At 39.7% G+C, this 14,456-nt stretch overlaps 1 protein-coding gene across 1 annotated transcript; it reads right to left on the bottom strand.

Moving 5' to 3' along the window:
- Nucleotides 1-6,577: 6,577 nt before the first annotated feature.
- Nucleotides 6,578-14,227, bottom strand: LOC120419271 (tetra-peptide repeat homeobox protein 1-like). Its single transcript, XM_039581936.2, has 3 exons — nt 14,207-14,227; nt 13,599-14,146; nt 6,578-7,381 (listed from the first exon to the last, which is right to left on the bottom strand). The coding sequence occupies exons 1-3, from the start codon at nt 14,225-14,227 to the stop codon at nt 6,973-6,975; spliced, it is 978 nt and encodes a 325-aa protein (XP_039437870.1). The 3' UTR covers nt 6,578-6,972.
- Nucleotides 14,228-14,456: the final 229 nt, after the last annotated feature.

The raw sequence follows: 14,456 nt of genomic DNA on the forward strand, positions 1-14,456 counted from the left end.
GAATAACTTTATGCCAAGTCAATAAAATTCTTTTCCAAGCGGTATTTATCAACCTAGCACGTAACTGGCAGTGGTAGAAACTGTTAGTGCTAAAATATGGTCCCAACAGTGGGTAATTTTTGGTCAAATATGGAACAGTCCGCGCGCAATTGATACACACAGGTTGCGCAGTTTCGCAACCAAAGTGTGCGCAACAGTCGAACGCGCGCGCTTCAGCGATTCTTTGCGAAATCAGTTTTTTTTGTTTTCTGTTTTTGAAATTTAAATTGACAAGACAACATTTTACGAAGGTCGAAATTATAATCTTGAGAACATAATATCTGAACGATTCAGAGTCTTCGGCAATGTTGTACACGGAGAAAAATCATCCTAATAAAAAAAGTGCTGATATTGTGAAGAATTGCTCCCATGTTGGAAGGTGCGAGCAAGAGAATAAATTGTCAATCGCATTCATCGGTTTCCTTCAACCGCCGTACTGCTGATTGCTGTCAGGTAGAACCAGTTTCTTGGGCCCAGGTGTGCTGCTGGCAGTTTTACGCACGGCACCGTTACACGTGACCCGGCCCAGACAAACAAGCAGACAGACAGATGGGGACCCAATTGCCGTTCATTGAGCAAAGTAACAGCCTGAGAGGTTTGACGTTTCACTGAGCTGTCACTAAAGATAGTTGAAACTCAAAATCAACCGATTTGGCAACCCTTCCATAATCTTCCTTTCAAAAGACTAGTCAATAAACGGTGCGACTACCCTACAGCTCAAATCAAGGAGTTCAACAACAACAACATCCGATCGCAGAAGGCGTTGCACCGTATGATATTAGACTTGATTCAATCGTCTGTATCAGGCGGTCGTGGCGGCGGTGTCTGTCACACCTGTGAAGGTAAACGCATGGCCTGCCGCCGCCGCCACCACTGAACCAGTTTAGCTCACTGCGTAAACAAATATCTCATTAGAATGGAAATCAATCATCCGGCTGGGTTAAAGTACGGTCGGCGGTGACTCAAGCGTCACTTGGAAGAAGGGATGATGGAGGTGCACGGTAGTTCACCCCTGGAGCGGTGCTTTGCCTGTGGACAACCGTTAAGAACGTTCTACACGGAATGTTGCGTAAATCGGAAGGGTAGGCAGTTTTACCGGTTGACATTCACTCTGTGATAAACGTTGTCAAGTTGTGAATGGCGGATTTGGTTTCAACAGGCCATTACAAGGTGGCAGTTTACCTAGTTTTTTTTGTAAACAATAATCTTTAATAACAATTGGAAAGATCTGGTGTTAAAAAGTTCAATCATGTATATTAAGAAATTTGTTAATTTGAATTATCTTGTATTTTTTTTATACAATTTTTTTCTACAAGATGCAATAGCGTACCAACAAGTTTGCTCTTTCTCCTGAAGGGTATTTAAAATACTGTTAATTTACAAATTCTATCCATTTGACTTTAACGTGTGTATTACTTAAAAAAGGCTGACTGAAAGATATTTTTTGAGGTCCTTAAAATACAAATTGGATTCGTATGCAAACAATTATTATAAAATTTGTTAAAATAGTTTTTGTACTTTTATAAACTTTTTTTAAACTTTAATACTTCCAAAACATATTTTTTTCAGAATTTAATTCGTCTTTTGACCTGAATTATTGACAACAAAAAAAAAGCAACAAGATTTCAAAAAATGTCAAAATAATGGCTTACAAAAGATGATAAAAGCAATATGGTCAGAAATAAGTATATTAGGGACTTTTGGAATGTTCGGGTTGATTCGAAGATTCGAAATCGTCGCTTAAAAAATCAACGCTATTTTGGTGATGTGTTAAAAACCTTATTTTTACTTCTTGGCTTTTTCTCAGTAACCATTGGATCAATCTTTAATGTATTTTTAGCAAATTTAGAGGAAATTATTTTTACATTAATTTTATATTATATTTTATGTAAAGTATTTTTTGATTGCAAATTTGATTTAACATCTAAAAAATCAAAAGATGTTTTTCGAAGTTTCCTCGCTTTTCAAAAATAATATTGCTTTTTTTCAAATTGGCAACACTGCCAAATGAATTTGTTGCATAGCTTAATAGATGCAATTTTTGTCCTCTAAAATAATTCCAATTAAATTCTGTGTGAAAAGTCGAATTAAAACAAACGAGTATTTTTTTTTAAACTAACTTCAAAACTGAATAAATGTCTGGCTGAATATCTGGCAACCCCGTCATAACCTTTTAAAGCCTGAATTTATAAAAAAAAATATTTTTAGATAATGATGGGAAAATGATTCTTAGGACCATACGAAAATTATAGGCTCGTTTTGAAAATTTTGATTTTCGGGTCATATATGACCCATCAGGTCTAAACGGGTTAAGTTATGACCCCTTAAGAGCGAGTCCACGAACAGGGCATACCCCTTTGTATGGGACGTCTTTTGAACCTCACCAATCTGCCTGAAATTTTCAGGGGTTGTTTGTACATATAAAACTAGCATCTGGCCAAAATATGAGCACTCTATGTCAAAGGGAAGTGGGGCAAATCGGGACACAAAGTTTAAAGGTTCAAAAACGTCAAAAATCTTAAAAAAGCTATAACTTAAGCAAAATTCAATTTAATTTCAAAATTCAAAATGCATCTGAAAGGGCTTAAAAAATGCAACAAAATGCAGGATAGAGCATCCCAATTGGTTAAATCTAAAGGGAGTTATTGGCATTTTAGTGAAAAAATAGCACAATTTTCAAACTCAAATAAAAAAGTGTTCCATCCAGATATCAAGAAAGAACGCTTTGGGTAAGGCAGTTTAACATATTAAATAGACACTTTATCTTTTAGTGATTTTTTTGGTTGTAAATTTTTGCTAGGGAGACCCCTTAGATCAAATTTTCCGGTGATAATTTCATCATAATTTCATAATAGAAACATGCATAAAAATGTTTATTTTCAACCATTTTAACCCTTTAAAAAATGAAAGTTAAAAAAAATCTTCGATTTACATTTATTGAAAATCAAGTTTGTTTCCAAGGATACTAGATGACACCAGAAAAAAAGCAGCTTCTTATTTTTTTTTTATTTTTTTTTTAAAGGGTTAAAATGGATGAAAATTATCACCAGAAAATGGGATCTAAGGGGTCCCCCGAGCAAAAGTCTACAACCAAAAATTCACTAAAAGTTAAAGTGTCTATTTAATATGTTAAACTGCCTTACCCAAAGCGTTCTCAGTCTCAGATGGTAGTCCCAGATGTCCCCTACAAGCTGCAGGTCGAACCGAGTTGATATCTGGATGGAACACTTTTTTATTTGAGTTTGAAAATTATGCTATTTTTTCATTAAAATGTCAATAACTCCCTTTAGATTTAACCAATTGGGATGCTCTATCCTGCATTTTGTTGCATTTTTCAAGCCCTTTCAGATGCATTTTGAATTTTGAAATTAAATTGAATTTTGCCTTAGTTATAGCTTTTTTAAGATTTTTGACGTTTTTGAACCTTTAAACTTTGTGTCCCGATTTGCCCCACTTCCCGTTGACCTAGAGTGCTCATAGCTTGACCAGATGCTAGTTTTATATGTACAAACAACCCCTGAAAATTTCAGGCAGATTGGTGAGGCCGATGCGAGATGGGTATGCTTTGATCGTGGACTCGCTCTTAATAACTGATATTTTTGTCCTTTTTGTGCTGGATCTCACTTAAATGTATGTAAACTATGTCCGGATCCATCATCCGACCTATTGTTAGATTGGTTATCAGAAGACCTTCCAAACTGAAAGATTGAAGATCTGACAACCCTGTCTCTACTTAGAACCACTTACGCGATGTTTATGTACTTTTTGTAGCCGTATCTTATCTCACAACAAAGCGGGAAAAACTAAAGGAGGAACCAGACTGCGACAAACAAACTCGAAACTTTAACTACTTAACTATAACTAAACCATTAAAAAAATGCATCACTGAAAATAGGCACGCAATTATCTGAAAACTGAAATGCATTTTCCTGCCCTGATAATATTTTTTAGCAGGGGGCAAAAAAATAAAAAAATATGAAAATTGAAATAACAAGCCATAGTCTCAACATTAGATTGCAAAAAGTGTTTTGAAATGCATTTTACACTAGTTCAGTTGTTTTGTAATCATGAGTTTAAAAAAAAAGTAAGATTTGACAAAATCAAAAAAACAAAATAGCGAAAAAAAACTTTTGCGATATTTTTTTTTTTTTTTTTTTCTTAACTTATTTTTATTAGGTCCTTTTAGGTGCTGTGACCAGGTTGGGACCGAAGATCAGTTAAACAATATATAATAACAAAACAAAACTCCTTAAATTCCATACTTGGAGATCATGTAACTGACGAGGGTTACTTGGTCCAAGCGGGTCTTGCAGGTCTTGAACCTGCCGATGTACTCGGAGAAAATCCCCCACAGCTCAGCCGAACTATAGAGTACCTCCCCGGCTTCCTTCTCCGTGGCTCCACCGTCTCGGGGGCCACCTTGGCTGCTTCCTGCGGGTCGAGGGCGATCCTTCAATTTTCCGTCCGGAACTGCGCCCGGCAGCGGAGGGAACTCCGCCGGCGTGAACGCCGGAACTGCTGGACTCTGCTTCTCCGCCTTCCACGCCGGCGGTTTTGGTTTCGACGCCTGCTGTCGCCGCTGGATGAAATCCGCACGCTTGGGGCAGCTGCGGTCCGTGGCTTCGTGGGCTCCAGAGCAGTTGGCACACCGCTTTGGCTGGGCTTCCTGGACTTCGCACTCGTCCGTCTTGTGGGGACCCCCACAGTTGTTGCACCTCCCCTTGAGGTGACAGTTCCTGGTTCCATGACCCAGCTGCAAGCAGTTCCTGCACTGGGTCACGTTCGGTCGCTTGTTCCGGTAGGCCTCCCACCGGATGTGAAATCTTCTCAAGCGCTTGATTTCACTCAGCTGCTTGAGGCTGGTGTACCCCTTGGGGAACGTGACAATGTACGGGGTTTCTTCTGACGAGGCGAACTCTCCCTTTCTCTTGATGGCGTGCACCTCCACAGCATCCAGGTTTTGCGATTCCTTGAGGGTCTTCTTGACGAATTCAGGTGAAGCCGACGGAAGTCCTCGGACGACGACGCGGAGTTGCCGCTCGCTTCGTTTCTCGTGGGTGTAGAACTCCACTTTGTTCGCAATCAAGTGGGCCCGCGCGGTCTCAAAACGCTCCTCGGAGGAACACAGCAATTTGATCCCAAACGGTGTTAGCTTGTAACTTGGCTTGGTTGTGCACGGCGACATTACAGTCCTCAGCTTGGCGTAGCTCGTATTCTTTACCACCAGAGGTGGTGGTTTCTTGGCCACTGGAACCACTGGAACCGGTGGGACGCTTCCTTTCCCGGCTGGGATACCATTGTTATTGTTGTTGTTGTTGTTCCCCGCCAGCGGACTGAACTTGTTGTTGTTGAGAAGATTCTCCTCTGAGCCATCCCCGACAACGGCTCCGTTGCTGGTCTTCCTCCGCTTCCCCGTTCCATTTACGGAACGAAACTCGTCCCCGTCGGAGGATTCTTCCACCTCCATCCGTAAGCACTGTGCCGCGCCACGAAAACAGCAGAAAAAACAACCGCTGTCTCCGGCTGTCAGACGTAAACTGAACTTTTGCGATACTAAACATCGAAAATTTTCAAAAAATCAAAGGATGTTTAAATCAACCCAAACATGCTAAAAATGATTTTAAACGCAGGGAAATCAATTTCAGCTGATTGCACTTAAATTTGCATTGAAATTTTGAAGTTTTTTGAAAAAAATATTTTTTTTGCCCCCTGATTTTTCGGGCCAACTACGAATCAAGAAAAAATATTTTTTTTGTCTTATTTTTGATTTTTGAGATTAAGTATGACACCTAAACTATTTTTTTGAATACAAGATGGCGGTGATGAAGTATTGCACAAATGTATTTTGTAATTAAAGAGGTAATTTATTAGTCAAATTTGCCTAAAAAAAAGTTGCAGAACTCGTTTTTTTTGGTTCATGATTCAATTATCCTGAGTCCCATACAAACCTTCGGATAACCGAGGTTCTCGGATAATCGAGTCAGTCAGTCAGAAGTCAGTGCTAAAATGTTGAAAAAGAAACTTTTGTAATATACTCTTCTCTACAAGATAAAATCGCCTGAGAATGCATAGAATGCAATTTGCAAAATTCAAGCATAATTAAAAGAACTTTAATCGTTGTTCGTAATTGTTTTTGGCAGAACCGAATGGACAGTGTTTGCCTCTACATTGCTGCGATCGTTGAACTTATAGGGGAGAGTCGGCACACATGTCAGTTGATTTCTCAATTATAGAAAATATCGTTTTCGATTTGATTTCAAAACAAATTACTTTTAAAAATCATTTGCTTTTGATGAATTAAAAACAACTTTTAGCCCCACCTTCCCCCCCTCTTTGATAAAATCGCGTCTAGTCGGGGTGGGTTCTTTGGCGTCCGCGGCGCGCGGAAATTGCACAACTTCTTAACTGGCCAGGCAACGGACAGACAGCCCAACCCAGACTGAAAGCTATGGAGTTGGAAGGGAAGAAAAGAACAGACTCGCTCTGGGTTTTTTTTTTTCTGTAACTTATTTTCAATCTTGTCACTCTTGGTGACACTTTGCTTTATTTCATTCGCAATTTCCTCCGTTTTTAGCTGCGTTAACTTTTCTCTCTTGCGCCTTTACACTCTTATTGTGACTGATGGGCACGCACTACACTCTAAAATTTAATGCGCTATCACGTGGTTTGGCTGACTTTCTTCTAAGCTTTTTCTCGATCACATTCAATTTAGAGTGTGCATTGGTTATCACTTGGCGCTCTCCACGATTGGTCTCGTTAGCAATCTGCCGGGTTTTGCCGTTACACTTCTTTTCCTTAAAACGGGGAAATCTCCATTTCTGTCTCGTGACATAACAAGTCTTGTAATTAGAGTCTAATGATTAAGTGACTATTTGGTAACATATGTTTGTGTACTACTCTATCTGTAACGCTAACTGAGCCTCAGCTGACGACTCATCCAAAGTGCTTCTTGATGGTGAGCCCAATGTGGCCACCGTGATGACCGTGGATGATGGGACCTCCCCCGCTGATGATGGGTCCACCACCATAGATCGAACCTCCCCCGAGGTATGATCCCAGTCCGTACCCGCCATATCCGCCATAACCGGGTGACAAAACGCCCCCGGAAATGAGTCCACCCCCGATGAGGCCACCTCCGCCGACGATGGGACCGAGCGAGGGTCCGTAAACTGGTGCCGCCGAAATGGTCGGAGCGGCGATGGCAATCGGAGCCGGGGCTGGCGCGTGCACTGGGACCGCTATGGGTTGTGGCACCGGGTAGGGCTGCGGAACCGGCACGGGCTGGGGCACTGGCACGGGCTGCGGAACGGGCACCGGATGGGGGACGGCCACGGGAACGTGTCTGTAAAGTAGGTCAAATTTATGCGAGTTAGTTACGTTAACTGTGTGGGAACGTTGTAAAACGGAAGAGCACAGTTTCCCCTGGCACATGCATGGAATGCCGAAATCAGTGTGCTGAACACAAGTGCTTCTGAGGACATGCATTCCCGGGCAGACGGTAATAACAAAATTCATGCCATTTCAATAACAAATACTGTAAAAATAACAGCATATGTTATGGAATCTTCTTGGAAAATCCATTTTTGCATAAAGGTTTAATAACAGTTTATGTTGTCATAACAAAATTTGTTATTGGTCTGATATTGGTTGAAAGCCAAAACAACTTTGGAATAACATTTTTTGTTATGGAAGAATACCTCGAACTGTTATTGGGATGATCGGATTCGTTGTTAAAATAACAAAAAATAGTAACAAAGATTTGTTCGAAGAATAACTAAAAATGTTATTAGTCTGTTACTACAACAACAATCCAATAACAAAAAATTCATAACGACACTAACGACAAATCTTGTTATAAATTACACAAAATGTTATTGGCCTAGTATTTTCAAATATCAAAAAATGTTATTCCCACGTTATTTCCGTCTGCTCGGGTTACTGCTAGAGATATCTAGATGTTGTTTGCTGAATCGTCTATTAGGGTTGTGGTTTGTGTATTTTCCATCAATTAATTGCTGTCCAACCTGAACTAACTAGATCGAGATCATATCTTGTTACTCTACCAGCAATGTAGCTACTAGCTTTCTGTGGAAAATGCACTTAAACATTATAATTTCAGGGCTTATTCAAAAGCCACCCACCCTTGACATTTACCGTGAATAAACATTAATGTTGCAATTGATATTGAAATGAAAGTGATAACAATTTTCCATTTTTTCGAAATAATATTGAGCATTACAAATCTCGATTACTTTTTCAAAATCTTCTTTATGCGTATACGGAAAAAAGTCAATTTTCAAAATCGTGTATTAAGTTCATGAATTTGGGAACCATGAGGGAATATATTCTCGTTTATAGTGCAAATGTACCATACTCATGAATAAATTTCTTCGTGGTTCTCAAATTCATGAACACAATTTACGATTACGGGAAGAAGTAATCTTTCTCTTGTCTAAAAATTAATACAGATTAAAAAATGATTCTTGATTGGTTCATGTCATCCTCCTTCCAAAACATCACTTTATTGTTAAAATAAGAAGTGCAATCATCTGAAAATATATTTAAATACATTTTCTTTCAGAGTAATTCTCTACGTTTTCGCAAATTCACTATTTCTTTGTATTTTTTGATTTATGAAACTTTGTCCATGCATTTTATATGTGGGCATTAGGGTGACATTAAAAAAACGTTCAAATTGGTAAACAAAATCTTGTCATACAAAAATAGTGCGTCCATCCCGGGAATTCCCGGGACAAAATTCCCGGGATTTTTCCAAAACCGGGAATTCCCGAATCCCAGGATTTTTAATATTTTGTCCCGGAAATTCCCGAAATTTAGAAAAAAAGGTCTGTAAATTCTGATTGGGATGTAGAAATAGATAAAAAATTGAATACTTAATAATCAATAAGAATTATAAAGCATTCATAATTTGTTTTCAGCATACATCATCATTAACTTGTTTTTTTTTGAAAATTGTTAAAATTTAAGTTTAGAAATCCAAAAAATGCCTAGCGCTTTAAATATTTTTTATTAAATTGTATATTTTCTTAAAAGACTGGGCATTAATTATTCTAAATTTGAAAAAAATATCATATTTAACTATTTTACATTAAACACCAGCTGTGGAAAACCAGGACAAAGGTTACAAAGTAAGACAGCTGTTTAAGCCATTTTTTGCAAAATGTTTCGATTTTTCTCCTATCAGACTCCTATCCTATCAGACCTTTGTCTTGAATTTTCCCCAGTTGGCGTTAGTGATTTAAAGATAATTTGTAAAATATGTTTTACATAAAACATGACATTCTTAATTTCTCTAAAATTTTACATTTACTGGTTTCACTTTATTTGGTGGTGGTTTCACTTTATTTGGTGTCGATGCTTTTTTAATTAAAAAAAGTTTAAAGCTTTTTTAGTCATGTCAAATAAATAAAAATAAATAAAATATATTTTATAGAGACTTATTTAATTTAAATCACATTGGTTTATAAAATGTGTTTCATAAAAAATTTAAGCAAAGCAAAGAACAAAAATAAAATCAATTTTTAAGCTATCTTAAAACTGCTGTTAGATTGAAGTGTAGATTATTACCAATTAAAAGTATTGAAATAATTCTTTGATTTTAAGCATGAAAAATAAAACAAATAAAACAAAAACATTGATTTTGGGACTGTTTTCAAAATTTCCCGGGATCCCGGGAATTCCCGGGATTCAAAAAATATTTTTCCCGTTTCCCGGGAAATTCAAAACCCGGGAAAATTGGAGGCTCTATACAAAAACGTCTTTTTCGCTAATAACTTTTAAAATCAACACGCTATCGCTATGCACTCTTCGACAACCTTCCGGGTAAATCTAATCTAATCTAATCTAACCCTACCTTCCGGGTAAAAAGCGAAAATGTTGCCTTTCTCCATACATTTGATTCAAAAAATCATATACAAACTTCAACTTTCAACAGTGACCTCTAAACCTCAAATCAAATCAAAATCAAATTATTCGCTCTACAGCATTGCCTTGGCGTTCACGATTGCGAGATTCCTACTCGAAACTAAGTGTCCGAAGGTTGAGGCAATTGCAAACCTCTTTTTACACCTTAGCTTCCATCCACCCCGGGATTCGAACTGACGACCTTTGGATTGTGAGTCCAACTGCCTACCAGCGACTCCACCGAGGCAGGACCCAGGGAAACGACTCCTACACCTGGACTGAGCTAACGACCTAACCTCTAGGATAGCCGGGGCCAACATTTACTTCCCCATCCGACGGAAGGCGTGATCAGACAAATCTCGTCTCTAAAAATGCCACCAGGACCGTCTGGGATCGAACCCAGGCCGACTGGGTGAGAGGCAATCACGCTTACCCCTACACCACGGTCCCGGCCCCCTACACCACGGGGTTGACCTCTGAACCTGTTTGGTTCAAAATAAGCATATTTGCTTAATAGGGTGGTCCAAATTCAAACAATAAACTGAAACAGTTGATTTTCTACATGCATTTTGGTTGTAATTGTAATTTGTATTTTATTATAGCGGCTTAAAACCCCTTTTTTACAGGTTAAAGCTTTTCTAGTCATTTTGAGATTTGCTCTCCAAATTGCATTCCGGTCGGCTAACCATACACTAGCACTCTCCAATTACTATTCTATTGTAACTCCAAAAATATTAAGCGAACTTTGCGAAAAGTGGCATTCACAAAGAAAGTTTTCTGGCATCAAAGGCGTTGTGCTTGTATTGGTTGTGGCTGGCCTTTGTTTTCGTCTGTCTTTCGTGTTTTGCTCAATAGCGACCAGAATAGGTGGAAATGTCAAATGAGTGAATGCGCATGGGTTTATGATAGCGCTTGCTCGTCAACTATTTGTTTGGTGACTTTTTCTCATTTAAATAGCTGAAACATGTTCTGAGAAAGATGATGCTGGATGTTGGGAACTTTACTTTAACTTTTGAGACCCACCTCTCATCCCAAAAAATTTCCACGTGGTTAATGGATGACCCCTTAGGCCAGATATATTTGCCCTAATTATATCTGGCCTAAGTTTTTCGTGTGTGATAAATATCAATAAATTTCTTGAATGTTGTATTTGATAAAAAAAATCGAATAATTAGTTTCTTAAAAATCAATTTTACATAAAAAATAATGTTAAAATAAATTTGTTGGGATTTCTATCCGTTATTTTTTTTTGATTTGAAGATTTGAAAATCTTAAAAAGCTAATAGCGACAAAATTACAGTTTTACAGTCCTAATAAATACTGACAACATTGCCGAAGACACTGAATCGATCAGAAAATTCCATCCTTACCATACCATACGAATATTCACATATTTTTTTTCAAAAGTGTCATGAATTCAGCCGATTTCGTAGAGGGTACTTGGCCAGTAAAGCAAAAAGGTCTGTTAATTCTCGCTTACTTTTTCAAAAGGTCCTATGTACATAGGAAACCCATGGCACATTGGTTGTTTTGAAAAAGTAATCTAGAATTTATGTTTAGTTGTTTCGGTAATAATTAGTAAACTTAACCTTAGTTAGTCGCATGATTGTGATGCATGGCGGCATGAAAGTATATCAGAATCTGCATGAAATCTGTCCTCATGTATTTTTTGCGATATAGGAGTATGACATTTTTGCCCGTTACCGACAATTATCGACATTACCGACGGTTTTTTGGCTGTATTTCACAAAAAAAACCTATACAGAACGAGGATTGAACCCCCAACTTCTAAGTTGTTGATCCGACACGCTACCACCGCGCCATGGACGCTTGATGAATTGTGAGGGACAGAGCGCGAACTTATTGTTCTCTCTGGAATGTTGCTCGTGGACGGGCCAGCATTATATGTGTTGGTGAGAACTGCAGGTCGCTGAAATGTTTACACGCGGGCAAAAATGATCTACGGGCTTGTAGATCTGCAAAAAATGTTATAAAATGTGACATTTTCTGCAGCAAATCTACTGTTGCAGATTTTGAGATATATTTTTCCTTTGGGTGTAGTAAACTTAACCTTGAAATGGATGCTCATTGCCTAATTTGAAACTTTATAGTGTTTAAAAAAAATACTGTCACTTTTAAGTCTGCAGTTCCGAGCTGTGAAGATATTATCTCAAGAGAGATAATTACAAACATTTTAAATGGTCATCTTTCCCGGCGTACAAAGTGTACCATGTACGAAACGCTGATAAGACCGGTCGTTCTCTACGGGCACGAGACGTGGACGATGCTCGAGGAGGACCTGCAAGCGCTTGAAGTTTTCGAACGACGAGTGCTTAGGACGATCTTTGGCGGCGTGCGTGAGAACACTGTATGGAGGAGAAGGATGAACCACGAGCTGGCGCAACTCTACGGCAAGCCAAGTATTCGGAAGGTCGCCAAGGCTGGCCGAATCCGGTGGGCCGGACACGTCGCAAGAATGCCGGACGCGCTGGATGCGCGCCAACCGAACCGGACAATCAATCCGGTGAAGTTGGTGTTCAATTCGGATCCGGTTGGAACGCGGCGGAGGGGGGCGCAACGTGCACGGTGGTTAAACCAAGTGGAGGAAGATCTGGAAAGTGTGGGAGTTCCGCAGCGGAATTGGAGAGTAGCAGCCCAGGACCGAGTCCAGTGGCAGCGCATCTGGAGACAGCTCATGACCCGGAGGTTGTACGAGCAGTAAAAGTAAAAAGTAAGTAAGTAAATGGAAAGTTATATTGTAGAGTTGGGCAAAAAAAGAGCGAACGAACCATGGCTCACAAAAAAAGAGCCGCGGTTCTTTTTGAAACTCCGGTCTTTTGAATGAACCGTTCCAAGATGGAATGAGTTTTAAACTTTTGTCTATTTTAAAGTTTATAAATATCATTAATTAAATTTCTAACAAATTGTAGCATGAAATTTGTTTTTGAGGACTGAAAATGTATTTTTTTTTCAATGCTTATTAAATATGTCAAATGTGTCAGAATTATTCACACGGTGAACTTTTTCATGTATTTAAATTACTTCAAAAGTGAATGATTTTACAAACAAAAGAGTTCCCAGAACATTTCTCATAATAAGATTTGTTTAATTTCAGCAGAAATAAACGAAATTTTGTAAAATTAATAACAATTTTCTCCAAAACTATAGATTTAAGTTTGGGTGCTTTCCCCATCCAATTATTCGAACGTTTTGACATATGGTTTTAAAGTGAATCCTCTCATTTTTAGCTTTTTTTAAAATAATGTCTAATAAAGTTTAATAAAAAACATCAAAAATCACACCATTCCTTAAGATAGTTTTTTCAACACAATTTTTGAAAAAGAGCGAAAGAGCCATTAAAAAAGCGGCTCGTTTTAAAGAGCGAGCAAAAATGAGCGGCTCCTAAACAAGAGCGGTTTTGCCCACCTCGTTTGGCCTACATTGTCGATTCCTCGAAAATATTAGTTTTAATCAAATGGATAATAGCAAGGTGAGGAACACAGACTCGATTATCTGAAGTCCTCGAAGCAAATCACTTCGGATAATCGAATCACGATTTTAATTTCGTTGTCTTATTTTGGATCGTTAAGCTTCAATATGACCCCAAAATGCTGTAAAGTGAATGTAGTACTCACCGGGTGACGGTCACGGGGTACGGCTGCGGCACCGGAACCGGCACGGGTCGGTCAACGGGCACGTGCACGTGCACGGGGTACGGCCGCGGAATGTGCACCGGAACCGGAACCTGAACTGGAACAGCCACGTGGCGGGTTACGGGAACGGCTACCGGCGTTGGCACAGGGACCGGGACGGGCTGGGTGATCGTCGACTGGGTGTGAATGTTCCGGGTGATGGCGGGGGCGATCGAGATGGACGGAGCTGCCAGGGCTGGGGCGGCAATGGCCGGCGCCGCGAATGCCGGAGCGTAAGCAGGACCGGCAATGGCCGGAGCAGCAATCGCGGATCCGATACCTGATGCAACACCACCTAAGCCCAGTCCGTAGCCGCTTACGCCACCCAATCCCAATCCATAGCCGCCTACGCCGAGTCCGTACGATCCTAATCCATAGCCTCCTCCGTATCCTCCAATGCCTCCTAGGACGGCTCGTTTGTGGGATGTCTTCGACGGAGGTTGGGAAGTTTCAGCTTGCACCGCCAGCACGGCAAAGCTCACACCAAGGACCTTTAAGAAAACACAACTTTAGAACAGATTCCTAGCACATCACTCCAAGATAACACTCACGGCTAGCAGTAGAAGCTTCATGTTTGAACACGGCTCGACACACTTTGGTGACCAATTGACCAATGTTCACCTACTTTTATACCAATCTAAAATAAAAGGGGATCACCAGAGTGGAAGCCACCGGAGAAAGAGTGTCCATCATGTAACACCGCAACTCCAGCAGCCAGCAGCGGCCAGAACCGAAAAAGGGCTGTGGCCCGCTCCGGGACGGAGTCTGGCCATAAACATTTTTGCCATTTTTTGCTAGCGC

Source organism: Culex pipiens, chromosome 3, assembly GCF_016801865.2.
Source record: "Culex pipiens pallens isolate TS chromosome 3, TS_CPP_V2, whole genome shotgun sequence".
NCBI lineage: Eukaryota > Metazoa > Arthropoda > Insecta > Diptera > Culicidae > Culex > Culex pipiens.

Coding starts and splice junctions, on each gene's coding strand:
- LOC120419271 (XM_039581936.2), bottom strand. CDS start 14,227: ATGAAGCTTCTACTGCTAGCC. Junction 14,147..14,206: donor TGAAGCTTCTACTGCTAGCC/GTGAGTGTTATC, acceptor GTTTTCTTAAAG/GTCCTTGGTGTGAGCTTTGC. Junction 7,382..13,598: donor TACCCCGTGACCGTCACCCG/GTGAGTACTACA, acceptor CCTACTTTACAG/ACACGTTCCCGTGGCCGTCC.